Consider the following 20520-nt stretch of genomic DNA (forward strand, 5'->3'; position numbering starts at 1 on the left):
CATGCCCAGGACAAGAATGCTGGAGTTGTTTTTTTCTAATCCAATTAACTTTTCCCTGACTTTCAAAACCCCTCACCCGCACCTTGTTTATTCCCTGCTATAAAAACCTTGGCCTGGAAAGAAAAGACAAGATGGTCTGTTAGGGTGTGAACCCGCTATCTTCTCAGATTGCATGCCACCTGAATAAAGTGCCCATAAAGATTCAATCCCTGTCTCTGCTTATTGGGTCCGGTAGTGACAGGCAGCCCGAACTCCAGTGTCTTTTCTGGTTTCAACCTTATGCTTTCCAAGTCCCTTCCATCTAGTAGAATGCTAAGTAGGCATTGTGTTGTAAGTACACTCATGCATATTATTTCATTTAACCCTTTAAAGAAAATATTATCTTATAGCTACTATGTGTCAAGAGCTGCTTCTGCTGACTCAAAAGTTCATCTTCCATCTTCTTTCAACTACCCAGCATAAATCCCTTAAAAATTCATCTGCCTTTCTCTGTACATTTTATCCCTAGCCATGAAGATGTTTTTTCACTTCCCCGTATTCATTGAGGATGTGGCATACGGCACAGTTTTCTACTCCAAGCCCTACTGTCATCAGAGATAAATCTAATGTCCAATGTGGCTCACTGGGCCAGGCATCATCCCATAAATCTAAAGGTCACCAGTTCGATTCCCAGTCAGGGCACATGCCTGGGTTGTGGGCCAGGTCCCTGGTTGGGGACATGCAAGAGGTAACCAATTGATGTTTTTCTCCTACATGGATGTTTTTCTCTCTCTCTCTAAAAAATAAATTTAAAAAAATCTTTTTAAGAAAGATCTTAGCTTTAGTTCATAGACTAAAGTGATTAATACCTGTTGTTCCAGAAACCGGAATACATGACCTATGTGACTCCAGGAGGTCAACAAGCAATTCAACCTCTGTGCTCCAGAGTTCATCTTCCATCTTCCATCCAGAGGGGTCTGCAAGCCCTGGAGATGGTATCTGAGCCACCGTGTTCCACGGAGGGAACTCCATGATGCGGATAAGGAGTCGTTGATGAACAGATAGAGTAGTGCTAGGAAACTCACTGCTGCATTGCAACTTATTCGATTAACCTTTTTTCCAAACCCCTTACCTGCCCTTTTCTTCTCCTTATAAAAGTGTCGGCTTAAGATGAGATGAGAAGACAATTCTAAGGGTACATAACCTGTCATCTCAGGTAGCCAGCATCTGAATAAAATGCCACAAAGATTCAATCCTTGTCTCTACTTATTGGTTTTGGTAGTGACAGGCAGCACCAATGCCCAGTGTTCCAATTTTACACCCAGTCTAACACTCTGGCTTCCCCTTTCCCTGACCCTCTCCCCCCCAGAGGCACCATCTCCCCTCCACATCAGCTGTCCAGTCCTGTGGACCTTGTTATCAAGCAGGATTCCTCCACTTCTGACATCTTATGCTCAGTTACTCCGCTTGACAGCAACCTTTGATCCTAGCTGTGTCGTCTGGTTATTTCAACACTTCTTTTTCAATATCTGGGCCCTTGATTGCTCAATTTCCTCCCAGTCCATTACAGTCTTCACTTCTTTATCTGGTCTTCATGGTCCATCACCTCAGCCAGTCTTGCCAATACTCTCAACTCCCTTGTTCCCCAAGATCTCCTGTTCCGCCCCATGATCCTGGACCAAACTGACTGGCTGACTCATTTGTTCACACTCTCAGTCTACAGAGACCTGCTGGAGAAAATCACCCAGCTACAGAGAGTAAAGCCACCCAGTGTCTGGTTTCCAGCCCTCAAACCGGGTTTCTGGAGGCCCTAATGGTACCATATTCATCCTCGAGTGGGACAGCTGTCTCCCCAGTCTAGAGCTAATCTTTTCCTCTGCACCCAAGAGTCCTTCTGCTCTCACTTCTATAGTCTCATGCCATCCAATTTTCCTTTTTCTTGCACTTTCAAATGCTTCTTCTCTGCTGCCTCCTCCTGGAAATATGTTCAAGTCTCTAAATGAGATATAATCCATGTTTCCTATTCCAGGGTGGTAAAGAGGTAAATTCTCCCCACACCTATAATTTTATAGTAAATATTTTAGAATTTGTTTTTGGAACTTGACAAGGTGATTCTGAAGTTCATCTGGAAGAATAAATGGGAGGATATAACTAAGATCACTTTGAAAATATTCAAAAGTTAAAACTTTTGGCTTTCGTTGGTTTTGGTTTTTAATCATCTATTTTTCTCTTTAAAGTACTTTTACGTTGCTTTATTTATTGAGGTTTTTAGCTGTGTTGTTCACGAAAGCCTTGGTAAGACTTGGTGCAAGTGTAACAGAGCTGGGGAGAGGGCCATTCTTGTAGCCTGTCACCACTACGCCCCGTCCCACGGGGGGCTCAGATGTCCCCTCAGAGGGCTGCAGTGCTGTATGGAAGACGTTTCATGGAGGTGGCCGGCAGCAGAGGAGCTATATATATATATACATATGCATGAGGCGAAGTGTTTTGGGGCTTCAGAGGGGAGGAAGGTCACTGCAGGATATTCAGAAAAGTAGATGTTTAATGATTAGTAGTTTGTCTTGTCATACAGATAGGTCAAAACGTTATCTCTGACATCTCTTATGGGCAAGACTTCCAATTTAAATTTCTTCTAGGCAGTGAAGTGGGGTGCAGCAGTTTCTCTTGCCCACCAGGTCTCTATTGCCTTTAGTGCCAAGTAATCCACACACCACAGAGGCGCACCTTACAGGTGACTTGTTCTGAATGCCTACAGCAATATATACTTGTTGGGTAAATAAATGAAGCGGTCAGTAATAAGTCACTTACCCAGTCTTGAAACATGTGCTGCAGGTATAGAGATACAATGTGCTACTTAGCCAGGCCTAAGTGAAATGCTGCCCCTCTGGGCAGGGGCTAGGTGAGCTCCCCCTGAAACATATGGTCTCAGAATAACAAAAGGGTGGTTGCATAAGAAAAATCAGAGTGCTATTACCAGAAGGGAACTAAATGCTAGGCTGGCAAAAACAGAGACATTCGCTTTCAAAAGGTGTGGGAAATATAGGGAAGTCAAGACCTAACACAAAAATTTTAGCCTTTCGAACATCCAGGCTGGGACCTCTTTGAGAAATAGCAGTCATTGTATGTGACTCATCAATACTTCCAGGACCAGATTACCTCCTCACCTTTTAAATCACCCGCCCATTTGGTGTGTGGGTGTGTGCGTGTGTGAAGAAGGATGTGGTATTTTCCATTGTCCCAATACACTAATCAGACCGGACCACTACCTCAGCCTCCCAGACACAAATATTCCCTGTGGGTTCTGAGGCATGTACTTCACTCACACCTTCTTTCCCAGGAGAGCAGGCACTCCAGGGGGCAATGAGCAATGGCTGCATTTCACAAAGTCCCTTAGAAAGTTCAAAACCTCGATGTTACAAAGCCTTCTGGAAACAGAGGGCAGAGGAAATGAACGAGAGAAGGATCCAGAAGGAAGCAGAGATGACACTGAAGGGGAGAATCAATGTCCTCAGTAAAGACAAGGGAGGAGAGAGAACCAAAGTGGAGGGGTGGGCAATAATGTCAATCCCTGGGTTAGGGAGCTGTTAGGAACTGCATGTTCGTATCTCCCCAAAATGTGTGTGTTGAAACTGTGATCCCCAACGTGATAGTATTGGCAGATGGGGCCTCCAGGAAGGTAATAAGTTCATGAAGGGAGAGCCCCCATGATGGGATTTGTGTCCTTCGAAAGAGGAAGCACAAGAGCTAGCTAGTGCTCTCTGTCACGTGAGGACTCTGCAAGTAAACCAGGAAGAGGACTCTCGCCAGAAACCACCCATGCTGGCGCCCTGGTAGACTTCCCCATCTCCAGACCTGTGAGGAATAGACGTTTTTAATTCACCCAGGCTGTGGTATTTTGTTAAAGCAGCCCAAACTGACTGAGCCAGGAGGATTAAGAGAATAGGAAAATAAGTTTGACAGTTAGATAATCATTTATGACTTTCGAGAAAAAAATTCCATAGCCTGGGGCAGAAGCTAAATTTGAACTTAAGAAATGGGTGACTGATGAGGAAGTGGAGATAAACCACAAAATGGCAAATGAATAAATTTCTCAAGAGACTGAGAGCCCGCTCTAAGCAGAGTGCTACTCTAGGCACCAGGGACAGCTTCATGGGCACACAGCCTTTGCAGTCACAAGGGGGCTGCAGTCAGCAGCGTCCTGGCGTGGCTTAATGCTCTGATGTCAGTGTCTCGAAATTCTTTGAACAAGGGCCCTGAATTTTCATTTTGCACTAGGCCCTCATACTGTACCGTAGAACGTGCAGGGCATGGCAGGGAACTCAAAACATTACACTCATCATTCATTCACTCACTTATTCAACAACAAATACATAAATTGCCTACCACAATCCAGGCACTCTAGTGGTTTCTGCAGACACGATGAAAAAAGGTAGTGAATATGCAGATGCATGACAAAAAAAATGTTATAAGAAGAGGTTGTTACTCTCACGAATATTAAAATGTAAACACAGCTAGCTCTGGCATGCCATTCCACCTCAGTTTCTTTGTTGTGTGACCTATAGGACCTTAGTAAATTTATGCAACTTCCCTAAATTCTAGTTTATGCAAACAAAATTCAATCTAATCTGATTGGCTTTCTAGCAACTAGAAGGGCGCTCCCAGGAGTTGAACAAAATAGAAAGTTTTCATAGGCAGAAAGAGGTTGGGACTAAGAGGTTAACAGTGGATTATTTCAGACAAGGACACTCCTTTAAGGAAGGCAGGAAGGTCTCATCAAGCAGATTACCTCGGCTAGTGTGGATCAGGAAATTCCAGACTGGCTTAAAATTCCACTCCAAGGAGAGGCCGAGACTGCAAATACTTAAGTATTAAATTTGGGGTTGGTATCACGGGCTTTTGGCACAAAGTGACACCATATTGGGCCTGTGGATTTCCCTGTTAATATCACCTAAAAAAATGAGAACAACAGGACCTACTGCTGAGGTTTTAGGGGAGTTAGATGAGATCAGGAACCTAAGGACACAGAACAGTACAAGACGCATGTTAAGTGTTTCATAATGTGAGTGACTACGATAACTCCAGACCCAGCATTGCCAAGCACATAGTAAGAGTTCAATGAATGAATAGTTTATACAATGGGGGTAAAAAGGAAATTTCAGATCGTTCTGGGTAGTCTGATATAGTTTTGTATAAATAAAACCAATACGGCTATATATACATATTCATATGTCCTTAAAACATTGATTAGGCCTAGAAAAAGATGTAAAAGAATATATACTAAGTTGTTGACTGTGATCAAATCTGTGTAACAGAATATACTCCTTATTTTAAAAAACAAGATTTTAGAAAAGTAAAGTTATCGGCATATTCTGAATATAGTGGCAGATAACAAAGTTTATAGCCTATTACAATTTTTCCCTTCTAAAAATTACTGTTCTCTTGTCCAAAATATTTTCATTCAATTTCTATTCTCTTCCTTCTAGTTCTGAATCTGCCATAATTTGCTATTAGTCTTGGAAAAAAACTGGTTTCTTGACTTACAGCTTCCTGATTCATAAAATGAAGCATATAATCCAGACAGTGCTTCTTAACTAGTGGACTAGGGCATGCTAGTGTCCTGAATATGGGTGAGAAATTGACCCCTCCTGCATTGGGGCAGTTGAGAGGGGTCAGGGGCAGCCAGAGTCCCCTGGGCCAGTACCCCTGGCCGTGAGCAGCCTTGTTTAGGGCTCCTCAGAGCAGCAGTGCCGAGCAGTCTGGGGTATATGCCAACCACTGTAAAGAACAACCAACACTTAAAATTCCACTGTCTGTGCATGGCCAAGGATGCCTGCCACGTGGGCATCTATCTGCAAAGCCCAGCATGGACCAGACATTCTGGAGCCAATACACAAGTTTGTGTTCTATGTGCCCAAGGGGGACAACACACAGCTCCAGGAGTAATCTGTCAGGGGCTGAGAGAGGACCCTGTACTGAGTGGGGTTCCTGGTAGACTCAGCTCTAGGGAATGTCCTTAATTATTTGTCTTTACATATAGTGGCTATTTCCATCCATTTGTGGCAATGCACTCTTTTAATGGCCCTCTGACTAGCTGTTGACAATACGTGCATGTTCTTGAAGCTACAGTTTCATCGTGGAAATCTTTATAAAAACGTACTATTGGTTTGGTATCCATTTGCATCATCATATAAAATTGCGGCATTACATTTGTCAATAAAAGAAAAGGAAGAGTTGTTATTCCTTAAATGTAATTACAATTGTAAATTTTGAATGATGGTATTCAAAATCATTGAATCATTGAATTAAAACAATATGGTTTTAAATATTTTATTACCTACTTATGTGATCAGTCCCTCATTGATCATTACTATTCAGAATATGAGTTCATCATTAAAAAGTTGAGATCAGAAACTGCATAAAGCCATTCAAACCATAAAACCTAATATCAAAATATATTCATAGGAACAAGTTCAAGATGATCATTAAAAAATGTGGAAAAATTTTATTTGAAAGTTTTATTCAAATGTAATTTTAATATCTTCTCTAATACATTGTATTTTATTTTTTAAATTAATTGTATTTTATTTTAGCATAATTATCTAATTTAAAGAAAATGTTATAAATTTTTAATCAACCATCATTTAGATGCCTCCAAATCTCTTTGTTTATGTAACTTCATGTGCTGTACAAAAATTGGTTTCTATGTGTGCTGTGACAGGAAAGAAGTTGACAGGCCCTAATATAGGTTATTTATAAAATCTGTCTGCCACTCCATTCCACCTTAAGATCCTTGTCCCCTGCTATCCACCCCATATTCTCTCTCTCCCTCTCACACATACACACCCATTTCCAAGAGAGCCAGGGCTACAGGGATAGACAGCTACAAGGATAGCCAGCAACAGGGTCAAGAACTCAAGCAGGGATATTTGTATGAGATACTATGTGGCCACAGAACTGGGGATAAAGTTAGACAAAGGCATGAAAAATAGCTGATGTCTAAAAACCACAGAGTCTGGATGAAAAATAAATTTGGATGAACCCAAAGGGAGGAATCTATATTTTACTCAAGGAAAAAAGGTCTGAATAAATGGGCTGACATACCATGCTCCTGGATGGAAGTACTTAGTATCCCATTCCCCATTCTTTCTCAAAGTAATATAAGAATTTAATACAATTCAAAGAAGAAGAATAACAGAAGTTATAGATTAAAAATAATTCGTTAGGAAACACCTACCACATGCCTTAAAGTGAAACCATGTGATCAGCTTTTCACGATCGCCCTTGCAGTTTCTCACTGGGTACTTTGGTGTGAATACCATCTTCCTAAGGTCTTTAGTTTGTTTCTACATACTCAGAACTAAATCAGAAATCGAGTTATCTATGACTACTTCATAGTAATCAAAGTCATGAAGCCTTGATGTGTGTCACATTTAAAAATTTTTTTTATTTATTTATTTGTAGAGACAGGGGAAGGGAGAAAGTCGGGGAGAGAAACACAGATCAGCTGTGTCTCCCAGGTCTCCAACTGGGGACCTGGCCCACAACCCAGGCACGTGCCCTGACTGGGAATTGAACCAGCGACCTTTCAGTTCACAGGCTGGTGCTCTGTCCACTGAGCCACACAAGCTTGAGGTGGCTAAAGCCTTTTTTTTTTTTTTTCCTCCTTCGTTGTTTTTAGGGAGCGAGAAAGGGAAAGAGAAACATCCATTCCAAAGAGAAACATCAATGGGTTGATGTCTCATTCCTGCCCCCACTGAGGATCAAACCCACAACCCGTGCACGTGTCTTGACCTGGAATTGAACGGGAGACCTTTCAGTTTAAGGGACAACAGTTCCAACCCACTGAGCCACACAGGTCAGGGCCCAAGGCTAATGAGACCCTAAGGGTATAAATTTCCCCAGTCTCAAGTATTGTTGCTGGGTATCAGGAGTGCTTGAAAAGCATAGTACGTAACAGTTTGCTTGTGATTCTGCAATCAGAGCAACAGGAGGAGGCTAGTTTGGAGGGTTATTTCATCCAAGTTACATTAAGGACTGGTGACTGGTTTCTGCCCTGGAACAAAGTACCTTTTTGTTCATGTCTGCCAAATAAAACACCTGTTCCACTTGGGCAGTGCTAGATAAACATTAACAGATTCTTATTTTTGTGCTCCCTTTTTCCAAGCTCCCAGAAGACCATCCCCCACTTGTTAACACAAACTGTTTTAAAAACAATTGACAATATAATTGATTAAATTTCTAATCTTTCCAAGGGAAGACCTGATCAGTTTTAAAGGAACTTTCTATGGACTGCTGCCTTAAAATACAAGGCATTTCTTAGCAGGGGAGGGAGGCTTGTCAATTGTAACTTTTCATCAGCATCTTTGTTTAGACTTGGATCCACAGATTGACGGCTGTTTTGGGTGTTGGCGATTACCAAATTTTATCCTTATTTTCATTAAAAAACAAAACTGAAGCTCAGGAAAGTCAAATGATTTAAAATCGCTTAGGTGGAGAAAGGATTACATCTCTAGTTTTTAAGTCTCTAATTGATTTCATCTATTCCTCTTCACAACACAATTAGAACCATTAAGGTAAGAATCACTAGCCAATAGTTAGCATACCTGGCGACCCTACCTTTAAAGTCTTGTATATCACTCAATTCCCTAAATTTCAACCCCCAGAAAAGTTGCTTCAGCTCTTTCCACAGTAGCTAGGAAATGTTAAAAAAACAGTGCCGACAGATTTGAGATCAGTGAGTACCTAACGAACTGACCTCGACCAGTCCTGCCTCAGCTCCTTAAGGGTAAAATTTCAGTATGTCAGCCGCGTTTTGAGGCCTTTCCAACGTGCCCACGCCTCATACACATCGGTATCAAAGGGATTTTTTAGTACCGGCCCTCTGAGTGGGCGTCGCAGTCTCAGAAACCGGTTCCCGGCATTTTGGAAATAAGGGAGGAGAAGCGGAGGGCCCGAGAAGTGTTCTAGCAACCGGATAGAGTCCAGGATAAAACCGAAGTTTTAACCAGGAACTGTTGGTGGAATGAATTCGGATACAGAGACCAGGAAGACTACGTGGGGGAGGGGAAACAAGCGCGGAGAGAAAAGGAAAGGCCTTTTTTTTTTCCGGTGACGCGCAGTCACGCGGAGTTTCTCGACGTGTGCGCACGCCATTCGCTGAACGCGAGTTGACGTCCCCAAAGCTGCCCGCGCGCGAACCACGGCAAGGGCGGCGCCGCCGCACTCGAAGTTGGTGAGGCGCGCGCTCCCGCGGCCTGCCACGCCCCCACTCTCCGCCCGCCAACCCGCTCAGCCAGTCCCTCTTGGCGCCCATTTGGCCACGCCCCTCCCGTAACTCGCCCCTCCTCCACCAGGCTGGCGGCGCGCGGTAAGCGCGTCACGTGACGTCTGGCCCCGCCTCTTCCTCTCGGTCCCATATTGAACTCGAGTTGGAAGAGGCGAGTCCGGTCTCAAAATGGAGGTAAAACCGCCGCCCGGTCGCCCCCAGCCCGACTCCGGCCGTCGCCGTCGCCGCCGGGGGGAGGAGGTATTAGGGGGAGAGCGGGGGGGTTGATGGGTAGTGGCCCGCGTAGGGGACCTGGCTCGGTGGGAGCGGGGAGGCCGGGTGGACTGGTCGGCTGTCCCGCGCTCTGCGTTGAGGCGGGTGGTGGGAGGGGGAGGGGAACGCGCCTCGGAGGCCGCCTCGGGGTCCCTCACCCGCCTCGTTTTTTCTTTTGGCTGCACAGGTGGCCCTTCGGAGGTGCGGCGTGGCTGGGGAGAACTCGGGAGGGGAGCTGGCACACCGGCCGCGCAGCCTCGGATTTGAGGCCGAGGGAGGCATGGCGGGCCTGAGCGGGAGCGGTTGGGAGGCGGTGGTGGGGGAGGGGAGGGGACGAGCAGGCACATCCGGGAGAGCGAGCAGGCGGGCGGCGGCCACATTGACATTGATCCGCTGCCGCGTTACGAAATGGCGCATTGGCCCGCAATGGCCGCCGCCTAGCTCTGCCGCTGGGAAAGAGCGCGAGATTGGAAGGAAGAAGGAGGAGTTGGCCTGGCAAAAAATGCCGCAAATGGCCTGGAATCTTAGGGCGCGGTGCTTTTCCTGCAGTTCTGTTCGCGCCTGCGTAGGCCTTACGGACTTAAGACGACGAGATTTTAATTGTCAGCATTCAGTTGAAAATAAAATTTTAAAAAGTTTGCTGCTTTGTAATATTTTCTGATCTGTTCTTGCTAAAATATTTAGAATTATACATATCTTTGCCCCATGGTAAAATGGGAGCTTGAAAAAAAAATTTACGGATATTTGAAAGGAAGGAGAGAGATTGATTTGTACCATTTATTTATGCATTCATTGGTTGAGTCTTATGTGAGTTCTGTCCAGCGATGGAGCCCACAATCGTGGGTTGGCATATAGGGTGAATGCTCTTACTGAGCTACCTAGCCAGGGTTGAAATTCTTTTTATTGATCTGAGAAACAACATCAACTTGTTCCATTTACTGTTACTTTCATTGGTTGATTGTAGTATGTGCCTTGAGCGGTGACTGAACCTGCAACCTGGGCTTATCGGGAGGTGTACTCTAACCAACTGAGTTTCCTGGTCAGGGATGAGAATTTTATCTTTATGTTCCTCATGGCTCTGGCTATAGTTTCTTGTATGTTTGTTTTAGAGTACTGCAACCACAGAATTTTTCATGTGCTCGAGATAATTTTATGTGGGGTATGGTTGGGTTTTTTTTTTTAAGTCAATTTGGTGTTGCTGATTAAATGCACTTAACTAGGACTTGAAAAGATAAAAAGTAAGAGAATTAATGCTTTAGGCTATTTATCTTTTAACATTTTTTTCTAGCAGGGGACAGTCTCTTCATAGTAAATGCTTTAAGATCTGTACCTTTAGAAGACACACGAAGACATTTAGAATGTAAATGTGAGCCCCTTTATGTAAGGACTTTGGATGAATGCTGTGCTAATGCATGGATTAAATGGCAATTTATGTAATTTATTAAAAAGCTGGTTAAATTGTATAACTGTTAAGTCCACATTTAAAAAGGTCATTCTTTTCATGCATAAGTTTTAACTGCAGTTTGCCCTTTTTGTGACCCTACAAAATGTATTTGAAAATTTTGCCAAGTGATACAAGTGCACATAGGTAATTCTGCTGCACATAACCAGTTAAAAAATTGGTTACAGGAAACCATCAAGAAACATGGATTTCTTGTCTGTTTGGGGGGGGCGGGACTAGCCTTTTTTTGAGGAATACCTATTTTAGTATTGTCTTGATTTGCTTGTAACCAGTGGATTTCCTTAAATTTGCCACTCAAGACTTTTAAGTTGCATCTCACACAGCTTTGTAGTTTAAAACTAAATAGTGAACAGGAAAAGAAATGGCATGGATAAAACACTGCTTCTACAAGCATGTTGGTTTCTTACAAAGCAGTTTCTCAGCATCTGAAATCTATCCTCAGGCACTTTTGTAGCTTGAAATTAAGGGATTTTGGATTCTGGGATTCCCTTGGACCTCATTTTAGTTGAAGTGGTGCTGATATTTGAAAGGCAGGTTATAGGTTTTCTTGGTATTTTGATTCCTTTAATAAACTGATGAGATTTGTATAATCCTTTTCCAATTTTTAACCGAACAAAGTATTAATGGTATAGAATTTGATAGTGAGTCTATTTGTATGGGAGTAAAGGCTTGTGCATTTTAGCAATTCACCTACTAAAAGAAATAATTAAAATGCCTTGGTTTGTTTTCTTAGGGCCACGATCCAAAGGAACCAGAGCAGCTGAGAAAACTGTTTATTGGTGGTTTGAGCTTTGAAACTACAGATGATAGTTTACGAGAACATTTTGAGAAATGGGGCACGCTCACAGATTGTGTGGTAAGTTACTAAAGAAAAAAAGATTCTAGAAAGGGATAGAGGACTTGTGGAGGTGTGTTTCAGTGCTTTAAATTTTTTATTTTGTAGGTGATGAGAGACCCCCAAACAAAACGTTCCCGGGGCTTTGGTTTTGTCACTTACTCTTGTGTAGAGGAGGTGGATGCAGCGATGTGTGCTCGACCCCACAAGGTTGATGGCCGTGTAGTGGAACCAAAGAGAGCTGTTTCTAGAGAGGTATTTTAATTCCATGTTGTATAACATGTTAAAATGTAAAGATTTGGGGGTTTTTGGTTTTTTACTTACATGTTTTATACTTACAGGATTCTGTAAAGCCTGGTGCCCATCTAACAGTGAAGAAAATTTTTGTTGGTGGTATTAAAGAAGATACAGAAGAGTATAATTTGAGAGACTACTTTGAAAAGTATGGCAAGATTGAAACCATAGAAGTAATGGAAGATAGGCAGAGTGGGAAAAAAAGAGGATTTGCTTTTGTAACTTTTGATGATCATGATACAGTTGATAAAATTGTTGGTAAGTAGGAACTTTAGTAAGAAAGAAGTGGCTTTTTCTGCTCTAAATTTGCTTTTCTTACTCTATAATATTGCATTGTGCATAATGGCATATAAAATATATGGTTCAGTTTTCGTGAAGTGAGTACACTTTTGTGTAGCGAGCATCCAGATCAAGAATAAACATGACTATCTCAGAGCATTTCCTCATCCCCACTCAGAAGTTGCTACCTTCTTGATACTACTTTAATGTTACATAGTGCTGAAGGATATCATTTATATGTGCTTTTTCAAATATCAAGTAACTTTTGTTTGTTTGATTTAAAAAAATTTAGTTCAGAAATACCACACTATTAATGGGCATAATTGTGAAGTGAAAAAGGCCCTTTCTAAACAAGAAATGCAGTCTGCTGGATCGCAAAGAGGTGAGTAGTACCATATGTACTTAAACAGTAAACATGAGTGGTGTTTATAAGATTCTTAAAGATCTTCCTTGCCTGTGTTAAAGGCCGTGGAGGTGGATCTGGCAACTTTATGGGTCGTGGAGGAAACTTTGGAGGTGGTGGAGGTAACTTTGGCCGTGGTGGAAACTTTGGTGGAAGAGGTAGGATGGTTATCTTAGTTCTAAGTACATGTCTGCCTAAAATTTATCAGTAAGTTGAATGTTACACTTGTAATTCATGCCTTGATTTTCCTCAGGAGGCTATGGTGGAGGTGGCAGCAGAGGTAGTTATGGAGGAGGTGATGGTGGATATAATGGATTTGGAGGTGATGGTAAGTTTTTTAAACTCATATTTTGACTTTCCTATGCTCTATTGAAAATTAAGTAGTATAATTTTTTAATTTCAGTCAAAACTTGAATGTCTTAAGGTTAAAGTATGCCTCTGAACTGATACAGGAGATGACTTTTTTCCTTTAAAGGTTTAACATTAGTTAATTATTTTTGGCTACTTAGGTTTATTGTACCAGTTGGTTGCGCTGCTGTTATATCTCAGGAGACTGTTTACTATTTTCCTTAGTGAATTGAAAAAGAATTTAATATCAAAATTATTTCAGCATTTATTTTAAATTATTACTAGCCCAGATTCTTGGTTCTATTAACCAGGCTTCAGTGCTAAATCAATTCATGGGCTTACTTCCAATGGCTTAAATGTAATATAAACTATAGTTTAATAACCTGATTTTCTATACATTTGTTTTTTGTGTGTGACCCTTTTTTTCTTTTTTTTAAGGTGGCAACTATGGCAGTGGACCTGGTTATAGTAGTAGAGGAGGCTATGGTGGTGGACCCGGATATGGAAACCAAGGTGGTGGTGGATATGGTGGTGGTGGTGGATATGATGGTTACAATGAAGGGGGAAATTTTGGTGGTAAGTTTTCACTTGTTTTAAATACTCATTGTTTACATTACAGATATTTAATAAAAGAGTTAAAATGTAGCATTTGGTCAGATTTCATGTGTATAGAGAAAGCTCAGTTGATGGGTAATTCAACTGAATTTTCTTAATGTGCCTGTTAATTTAGTAAATTGGTAAAATATATTCAACTATTTGTACTTGAAATGGATGTTTATCGGTAATACATTTATCGCCAGAATTTTACCTAACTCTAGGCACTTCTAAACTGGACAAGTGGGGACAGAAAATTGTTAAAATGAATAGGATGTCATCTGGGGTCTAATTGACGAAAGTACTTTGAATCTGAATGTGTCATACAGATTATAAGGAAGACTGTATCATCCCTCTGATACTCAAAGAGTTTTGTTACGAATGCACTGAGTTTTGGAATGTATTAATGTAGCAACAACAGGTTTTTCTTAACAGTTAACTTAGAATACTTTCTGTCACTGATTTAAAAGTTATATTGCATCAGAATTAAAGTGAATTAAACTGACAATTTTGATGGTGTTAGTGATATGAAGGAGAGAACATGTAGTAGAGTGTAGATACATGGTCTTGGGACCACCTTCCACTCTTCCTTTTCTTACCCATGTCTGAGGTTTACTAGAGGGCCTCTGGTGAGGAGTTTGGTAGCTCTGTAAAATCTCTTTTCAAAGGGTTGCATGTAAGTGTTGTAGAGTATGCTGCCGTGATAGTTAGGATGATGTACATGTATTAGAAGAGGGAAATACTTATTGTATTAGTAACCACAATTCAAAACTTTGTAATTTCAGGTAACTATGGTGGTGGTGGGAACTATAATGATTTTGGAAATTACAGTGGACAACAGCAGTCAAATTATGGACCCATGAAGGGGGGCAGTTTTGGTGGAAGAAGCTCGGGCAGCCCCTATGGTGGTGAGTAATTTTTTTCATCAAAATTCTGTGTAACCCTTTTAAATTTATAAATTCATGTATATTTCTTTTAAAATTCTTTACATGTGTATTTCCAGGTGGTTATGGATCTGGTGGTGGAAGTGGTGGATATGGTAGCAGAAGGTTCTAAAAACTCAGCAGAAAAGGGTAGGTATCTTTTAAATTTTTGTTATGATGATAAAAACATGTGGAACTGTTCACTGAGTGTAATAATTTTTTTATCCTGTATTATTCAACAGGCTACAGTTCTTAGCAGGAGAGAGAGCGAGGAGTTGTCAGGAAAGCTGCAGGTTACTTTGAGACAGTCGTCCCAAATGCATTAGAGGAACTGTAAAAATCTGCCACAGAAGGAGCGATGATCCATAGTCAGAAAAGTTACTGCAGCTTAAACAGGAAACCCTTCTTGTTCAGGACTGTCATAGCCACAGTTTGCAAAAAGTGCAGCTATTGATTAATGCAATGTAGTGTCAATTAGATGTACATTCCTGAGGTCTTTTATCTGTTGTAGCTTTGTCTTTTTCTTTTTCTTTTCATTACATCAGGTATATTGCCCTGTAAATTGTGGTAGTGGTACCAGGAATAAAAAATTAAGGAATTTTTAACTTTTCAATATTTGTGTAGTTCAGTTTTTCTACATTTTAGTACAGAATCTTTAACAAAATGCAGTTTTGAAGGTGTTTCCTTGTGAGTTAACAAGTAAAGAAGACCATTGTTAATCACTATTTTGTATGAATTTTGCTAAAGTTAACTGTAAAGAAACACCTGCTGACTTGCAGTTTAAGGGGAATCTATTCTCCCCATTTCCAAACCATGAAATGAATGGGCTCTGACATGTGGAGAGAATAGATATTTGTATGTTTGCATTGTGTGTTTTAGATAAATAGAATTGGGTATTTAAATTAGCATATTTGTGACTTTAATAGCATTAAGATTTACCTTCAAATGAAAAAATCTCAAAATTCCTATTTGGTTTTGTGCATTTTTTTCCCCCCAAAAATGTAATCATGGTTTTAGTGTGTTAGCTTTGCTGAGAGTCCTAGCTGTGTTTAGAACATCTCCATTCTACATTCACCTTGGTCACATGTGAACTGCTGCCATAGTTTTATTTGGGTGTAAAAAATGTCTACTGCCCTCTGTTTCAATTCTGCAAAGAGGTAGTGGATGTTTTTCCTTTCCTCCTAAAAATCATTCTTAAAAACTTTTCAAAATACAGGACCACTAAGCCTACTCTATCTCAGCAAATTGGTGGCTACCTTTTTTCCTTTTTAAAGCACAAGAGGCCCATAAATCTTCAGTTATTTTCCTTGATTTAATATATATTTTTTTGATACATACTCTAAAAAGTAAGAGAATAAAAATCACGCATTGTTGAACCCATTACTGGCTGGCATGCTTTCCTGTTTGTACCCTCTACATTTTACTGGATGGAACAAAGGACAGTCTAGATAAAAATTGATGCACATGACTTAATGCAGAAGTTGAACCACAGTTGCTTTAGTATAAACTTTCCACTTTTCCAAAGACCTGAATTTAAATTTGGATTGTCGAGTTATATTCAAAATCCCCAAAAACACACTGTTATCCTATATGTATGCTTGAACCTAAACCATGTTGATACAAGGTAATTTGTTGGGAAGACCGTGGGAGAGATTTTTAGATAATAAGGTCGAATATACATATAAACGTCAATGTCTACTGTTTTTCGCGCCAGCCTAGTGCTTACAATTTCATTCAAGCCCTCAGTGTGTGCCCTGCTGTTGTTATTTCTTTGGCAGTTGAACGTTGAATTCAAGGTTCTTATTTTCGTTTTGAGAAGTACCAAGCAAAAGAAGCAATAAAAAGGGGAATGGGGCGTGCTAGTGTTTGCATATGCTCTCTTGTTGCTCTAATTCTGTGCCTCTGTGCATTAATATTTGGATGCATGCAATGCCAGCATGGAAATCGGTCTTCACAGATACTACAGTTTTCCAGAAAACACTCACAAACCAATAAATGTAACAGACAACATGCCATTTGTTAATGGACGTATGTGAATAAGCAGCATAGAAAATAGGCAAATAATAGAAAATGGTTAAGTCTTTAACAACTGCAAGTGTGGTTATTATATAAATGGACACTGTCAATGTTTATAACTTAAACCTGGGTACCTGGTCAAATAATGCTTGGGAAAGATTTTATTAAAATTGAGCTAAATTGTCTCAAGTTCTTTTATTCATATAATACAGGTTGAAGGATGGGGGGAGGTTAACATTTCCTGTTTCTGTGTTTGTGGAATTGTTTGACACAACCTTGACAGTATCCTTTAATGGCATATGAAGTTAATTGTACTGTTAACAAACTTTCTGTGTTCTGGAACTAGTCTAATAGTGAAAATATTTTCAGTAAGTTGATGTTTGCAACCTATAAGCAGGTGAAATTGTGTATGTAACCTGTTTATAAGTTGTATTAGCTTAGTTCTTGTGAACAGTGTGGAAAAGTAAGCCATGAGGAGAGCGATTTAACCAGCTTTAAAGGACCTAAGATGTGCTTTTTAAGCACAGTGTGGATCAAAGGAGAATCACTAAGACAGGACTTCAGCAGCCTTTGAGTATGGACAAGTCAGCATAAATAAAGAATGACAAGGCAGCAGCAAGAGCTTCAACTACAGAGAAGTGAAGGCATAAGATACTATGGTGATAGTGAGCAACTTTCCAAAAGCTAGTTAAATCTGCTTATTGCAACTGAAATATCGAAGAAAGTCTAGCAGGAAGGAGCTCTTCGCCTTTTGGAACATCAATGAGAGATAGTTGCCACAGTCACTAGGTCTAGCATTTAGACCTTCAAGGAAGGGCAATAAGCATTAGGTAAGGCTTGAATTTGAATTTTTTCACTAATTAAAGAGTAATTTTTTGTAAAGCAAGGTAAGAGTAATCTTTTTGATTTGCAGGTTGAATGAGAACCCTACTTGCCTAAATGAGGAATGTCTTTCCTACCATCTTAAATACGAAGGTTTCTGGCTGGGTAAGGTTTGTAGTTCACAGTAAAACCTGATGACACCATTTGTTTCCCTACAAATTTCCATTATACACTTGAGGTACATTAGCAAAGCTTGTTCAGCTCAAACTTTATTTTGGAACCACATCTGAAATGTTTTAAAACAGTTTTTTAAATTTTTCCCTGTGATAACCATGAGAGTTCATGTTGAAGGAGATGTGGCCCCATGTACACAATCCATCATTGGTGTCTTTAGGGTAAAGTCAGTTTTTGATGAGAAGGAAAGGGAGTAACCTCAGATTTTGCAGGATTTTTGTAATAAGCATGATTTAGTTACAACAGACACGAAGCTGCCAGTCCTTGTTCTAGGAAAAACACCTTGGAGTGAACTTTTTAAATTGCCAGATGATAAAATATCAAAATAGTCTCCATTAAGTGATTTCATATATAAGTTCTCTTGAATATAAAATCAGGGAATTATTTGGAGTAAAGGATAAATATTTGGTCCTTTTTTTTTATCGTTTTTTAATGTCATTTAACCTGATCGGCAGAAGCAGCGAGGGTCTAATTATGCTAACACTATTTAAAAGACAACTTCCCCAAAGAACAATTAAACTTACTGTTCAAATTAGATTCTGATTTCATAAGGGCTATTGCTGCCCCAAAAAGGCTTGTGAAAAATTGAGATTTGCTGTTAATTCACTTAAAAAAACAAGAACACTTAAGGGGTGTTTAAAACTAGTTTCTAAATTATAAATAAATGAGATTAGTACATACACAGGAGTAAGTTTGCCAGAGTTTATTCTCACAGAATGACTGGTGGTTTCTGTTTATCTAAATCGGGGCTAAATTTCTACACATCACTGTAGAATTGAAGTGTTGAATGAGGTAATTTACTTCTAAAATTTTCTTTATAACACGTTTAGTGGAGCAACTTAACTAAGGAAACATTTTTAAAGGCATTGTTGTTTTCAGTCCATCTCATTTTTTTATGAAATAAAGTGATTTAATTTAAATGTAGTTACACTGTCATTTATGAAAAACATGATGCTCTTAATGTTATGGCACCGGTAAACAAAATACAGAAGTTCATAAGGGAAATGGTCGAGGCAAACTTCACTGGCTTTGTCAAAGCAACTCACAGGTTACCGCTTTCTACACTATATTAAAAAAAACCAAAACACATTTCCACCCGTCCTAAAGAAGAAACTTCGGTGATAGAGACCGTTTGTTAAGGAACTAAACAATTGAGATAACCTTGGTTTTAAGAAGTGTCTATAGAAGTCACAATTTGATGTCATGAAATAGGGAATAAGCATGCTAATGTACAGGGGTAATGTAAGGATTGTTAGCTTATATAAGTATTCACAGTTTTAAATTTCAATGTTTTCTGGTTTTTAAGACGTAAGAGGTGGTCTGTAATGGATTCAAATGTTTCATTTGTAGGATACTGAAATGTTTACAGAAAGATAACTTTTTCATTAAAATATTTTTAGAAATGTGTGTGTGGTTTTGTCACTTCACATTGTTCATTTGACTTGAATGCTGTAGGTGAATATGACATACTTGACTAGTAAGTAATAAACAGGAAACTTGGAAGGAATGAGCCTTTACATGTCATTTAATTTTAAAAGTGGATTCTGTTCCGTAGAAAACATGGGGAAATAGGCATGGAAAATATTTTCAAAAGCTTACTGCCAATTAAGGATTTAATAAGCCTTTTAAAAGACAGAATATATGAGATGTTGGGGGGAGACATGTAGTTAAGGATAAGTGCAATGTCAGAAAAAATGTAAAAAGACAATTGAGCAAGTGGAAAAACAATTTGGGAGAAGGACAAAAGGGGGGGGACTCCAATCCAGATGCTGGAAGTACTGGGTTTCTTTAAGGCAGTTAATTTCTGTGCTAGAAGGGTGGGCTGGGCAAAGCTTTCATGAAATAAATAATTTTAAACATATTGCGATTTAAGTAAAGGTAATGGCAATTAAAATTCGGTGAGTTTGTGAGGTGGGGTTTTGATAAATGAGATAAAAACACAAGTATATGGATTCTTAGCTTAATGGCTGTTACGATCATGGTAAGTGAAACAATTTGAACTGTGGCCATGTGGAGACTGCCGTTAACAGGATTGCAACACATGTTGAAGTGTTAAATGTGTCAGTGTATGCAGTGGTTTCATACGCAGCTGTAAGTAAGTACCTTTATCATTGCAGCTTAACACTTGAATTCCAAAAATAACTCAGGATTTGATTTCCAGCAAAACATTTTTTTCAAATGAAAACATGTTAAATGAAACTAAAATACTTGGACAAGATAAATTAGAATCCTACACGCACTCATTGCACATCAGATTTTTGAAGATTAATGTTTTTGCAAAGGTAGGATCCTGTTAGTATATGAGGTTGATGTGATGTAGAATTGGAAGTACCAAGGGCTAGGGAAATAAGGTAATAGTTAAAATGCATCATATTTGCCCATCACGTTTTCAAATCCAGGTGACGGCAAAGGTGTGTTGAGACACGTGCAGGTTACATGGGCACTGACAAAACTAACAAGGAATAGGAATTCAAATGTGGGTGAATCCCTGGGTCCTGGGATGCATGTGGTTCATAGGCTGCAGGTTGGATACCCTTGCAAGTTTAAAATACTTAGATGGGACTCTTAAGTCTTACATTTGGGTTTAATCTGTTATCTTTTACACCTTTATTTAATAGGTAGTGGGGGGAATGCAGTTAGTAGGTTTTGCCTATCAGTGAAAAATTTTAAAGCAGAACTTAGCCTGAGTGAGTTATATGGGCTTAAACTTTTTCCTATGCCATGCTACCCTTTGGCAGTTTGGTGATGCCAGCTGACCCCTTAGGATGTTTATTTCATATGCATTAAGTATGT

At 40.0% G+C, this 20520-nt stretch overlaps 1 protein-coding gene across 2 annotated transcripts; it reads left to right on the forward strand.

Moving 5' to 3' along the window:
- The first annotated feature begins 9347 nt into the window (after positions 1 to 9347).
- HNRNPA3 (heterogeneous nuclear ribonucleoprotein A3) lies at positions 9348 to 19134 on the forward strand. 2 transcript variants are annotated; one of them, XM_053918800.1, is made up of 11 exons: positions 9348 to 9505; positions 11713 to 11835; positions 11923 to 12069; positions 12156 to 12366; positions 12680 to 12769; positions 12853 to 12948; positions 13044 to 13118; positions 13577 to 13714; positions 14518 to 14640; positions 14736 to 14805; positions 17585 to 19134. In XM_053918800.1, exons 1-10 carry the CDS (start codon positions 9434 to 9436, stop codon positions 14786 to 14788), a joined length of 1128 nt encoding a protein of 375 aa, XP_053774775.1. In that variant the 5' UTR covers positions 9348 to 9433; the 3' UTR covers positions 14789 to 14805; positions 17585 to 19134. The 2 variants fall into 2 exon arrangements, with proteins under 2 accessions (XP_053774775.1, XP_053774774.1); XM_053918799.1 differs by lacking the exon at positions 17585 to 19134 and adding an exon at positions 14898 to 15268.
- The last annotated feature ends 1386 nt before the right edge of the window (positions 19135 to 20520 follow it).

Source organism: Desmodus rotundus, chromosome 2 (assembly GCF_022682495.2).
Source record: "Desmodus rotundus isolate HL8 chromosome 2, HLdesRot8A.1, whole genome shotgun sequence".
NCBI lineage: Eukaryota > Metazoa > Chordata > Mammalia > Chiroptera > Phyllostomidae > Desmodus > Desmodus rotundus.

What these genes read in the sequence shown, in the direction of transcription:
- HNRNPA3 (XM_053918800.1), top strand. Translation starts at nt 9,434, where the DNA reads ATGGAGGTAAAACCGCCGCCCGGTCGCCCCCAGCCCGACTCCGGCCGT. An exon ending in GTCGCCGCCGGGGGGAGGAG is followed by an intron (nt 9,506 to 11,712) that starts GTATTAGGGGGA and finishes TTGTTTTCTTAG; the next exon opens with GGCCACGATCCAAAGGAACC. An exon ending in GTCTGCTGGATCGCAAAGAG is followed by an intron (nt 12,770 to 12,852) that starts GTGAGTAGTACC and finishes CCTGTGTTAAAG; the next exon opens with GCCGTGGAGGTGGATCTGGC.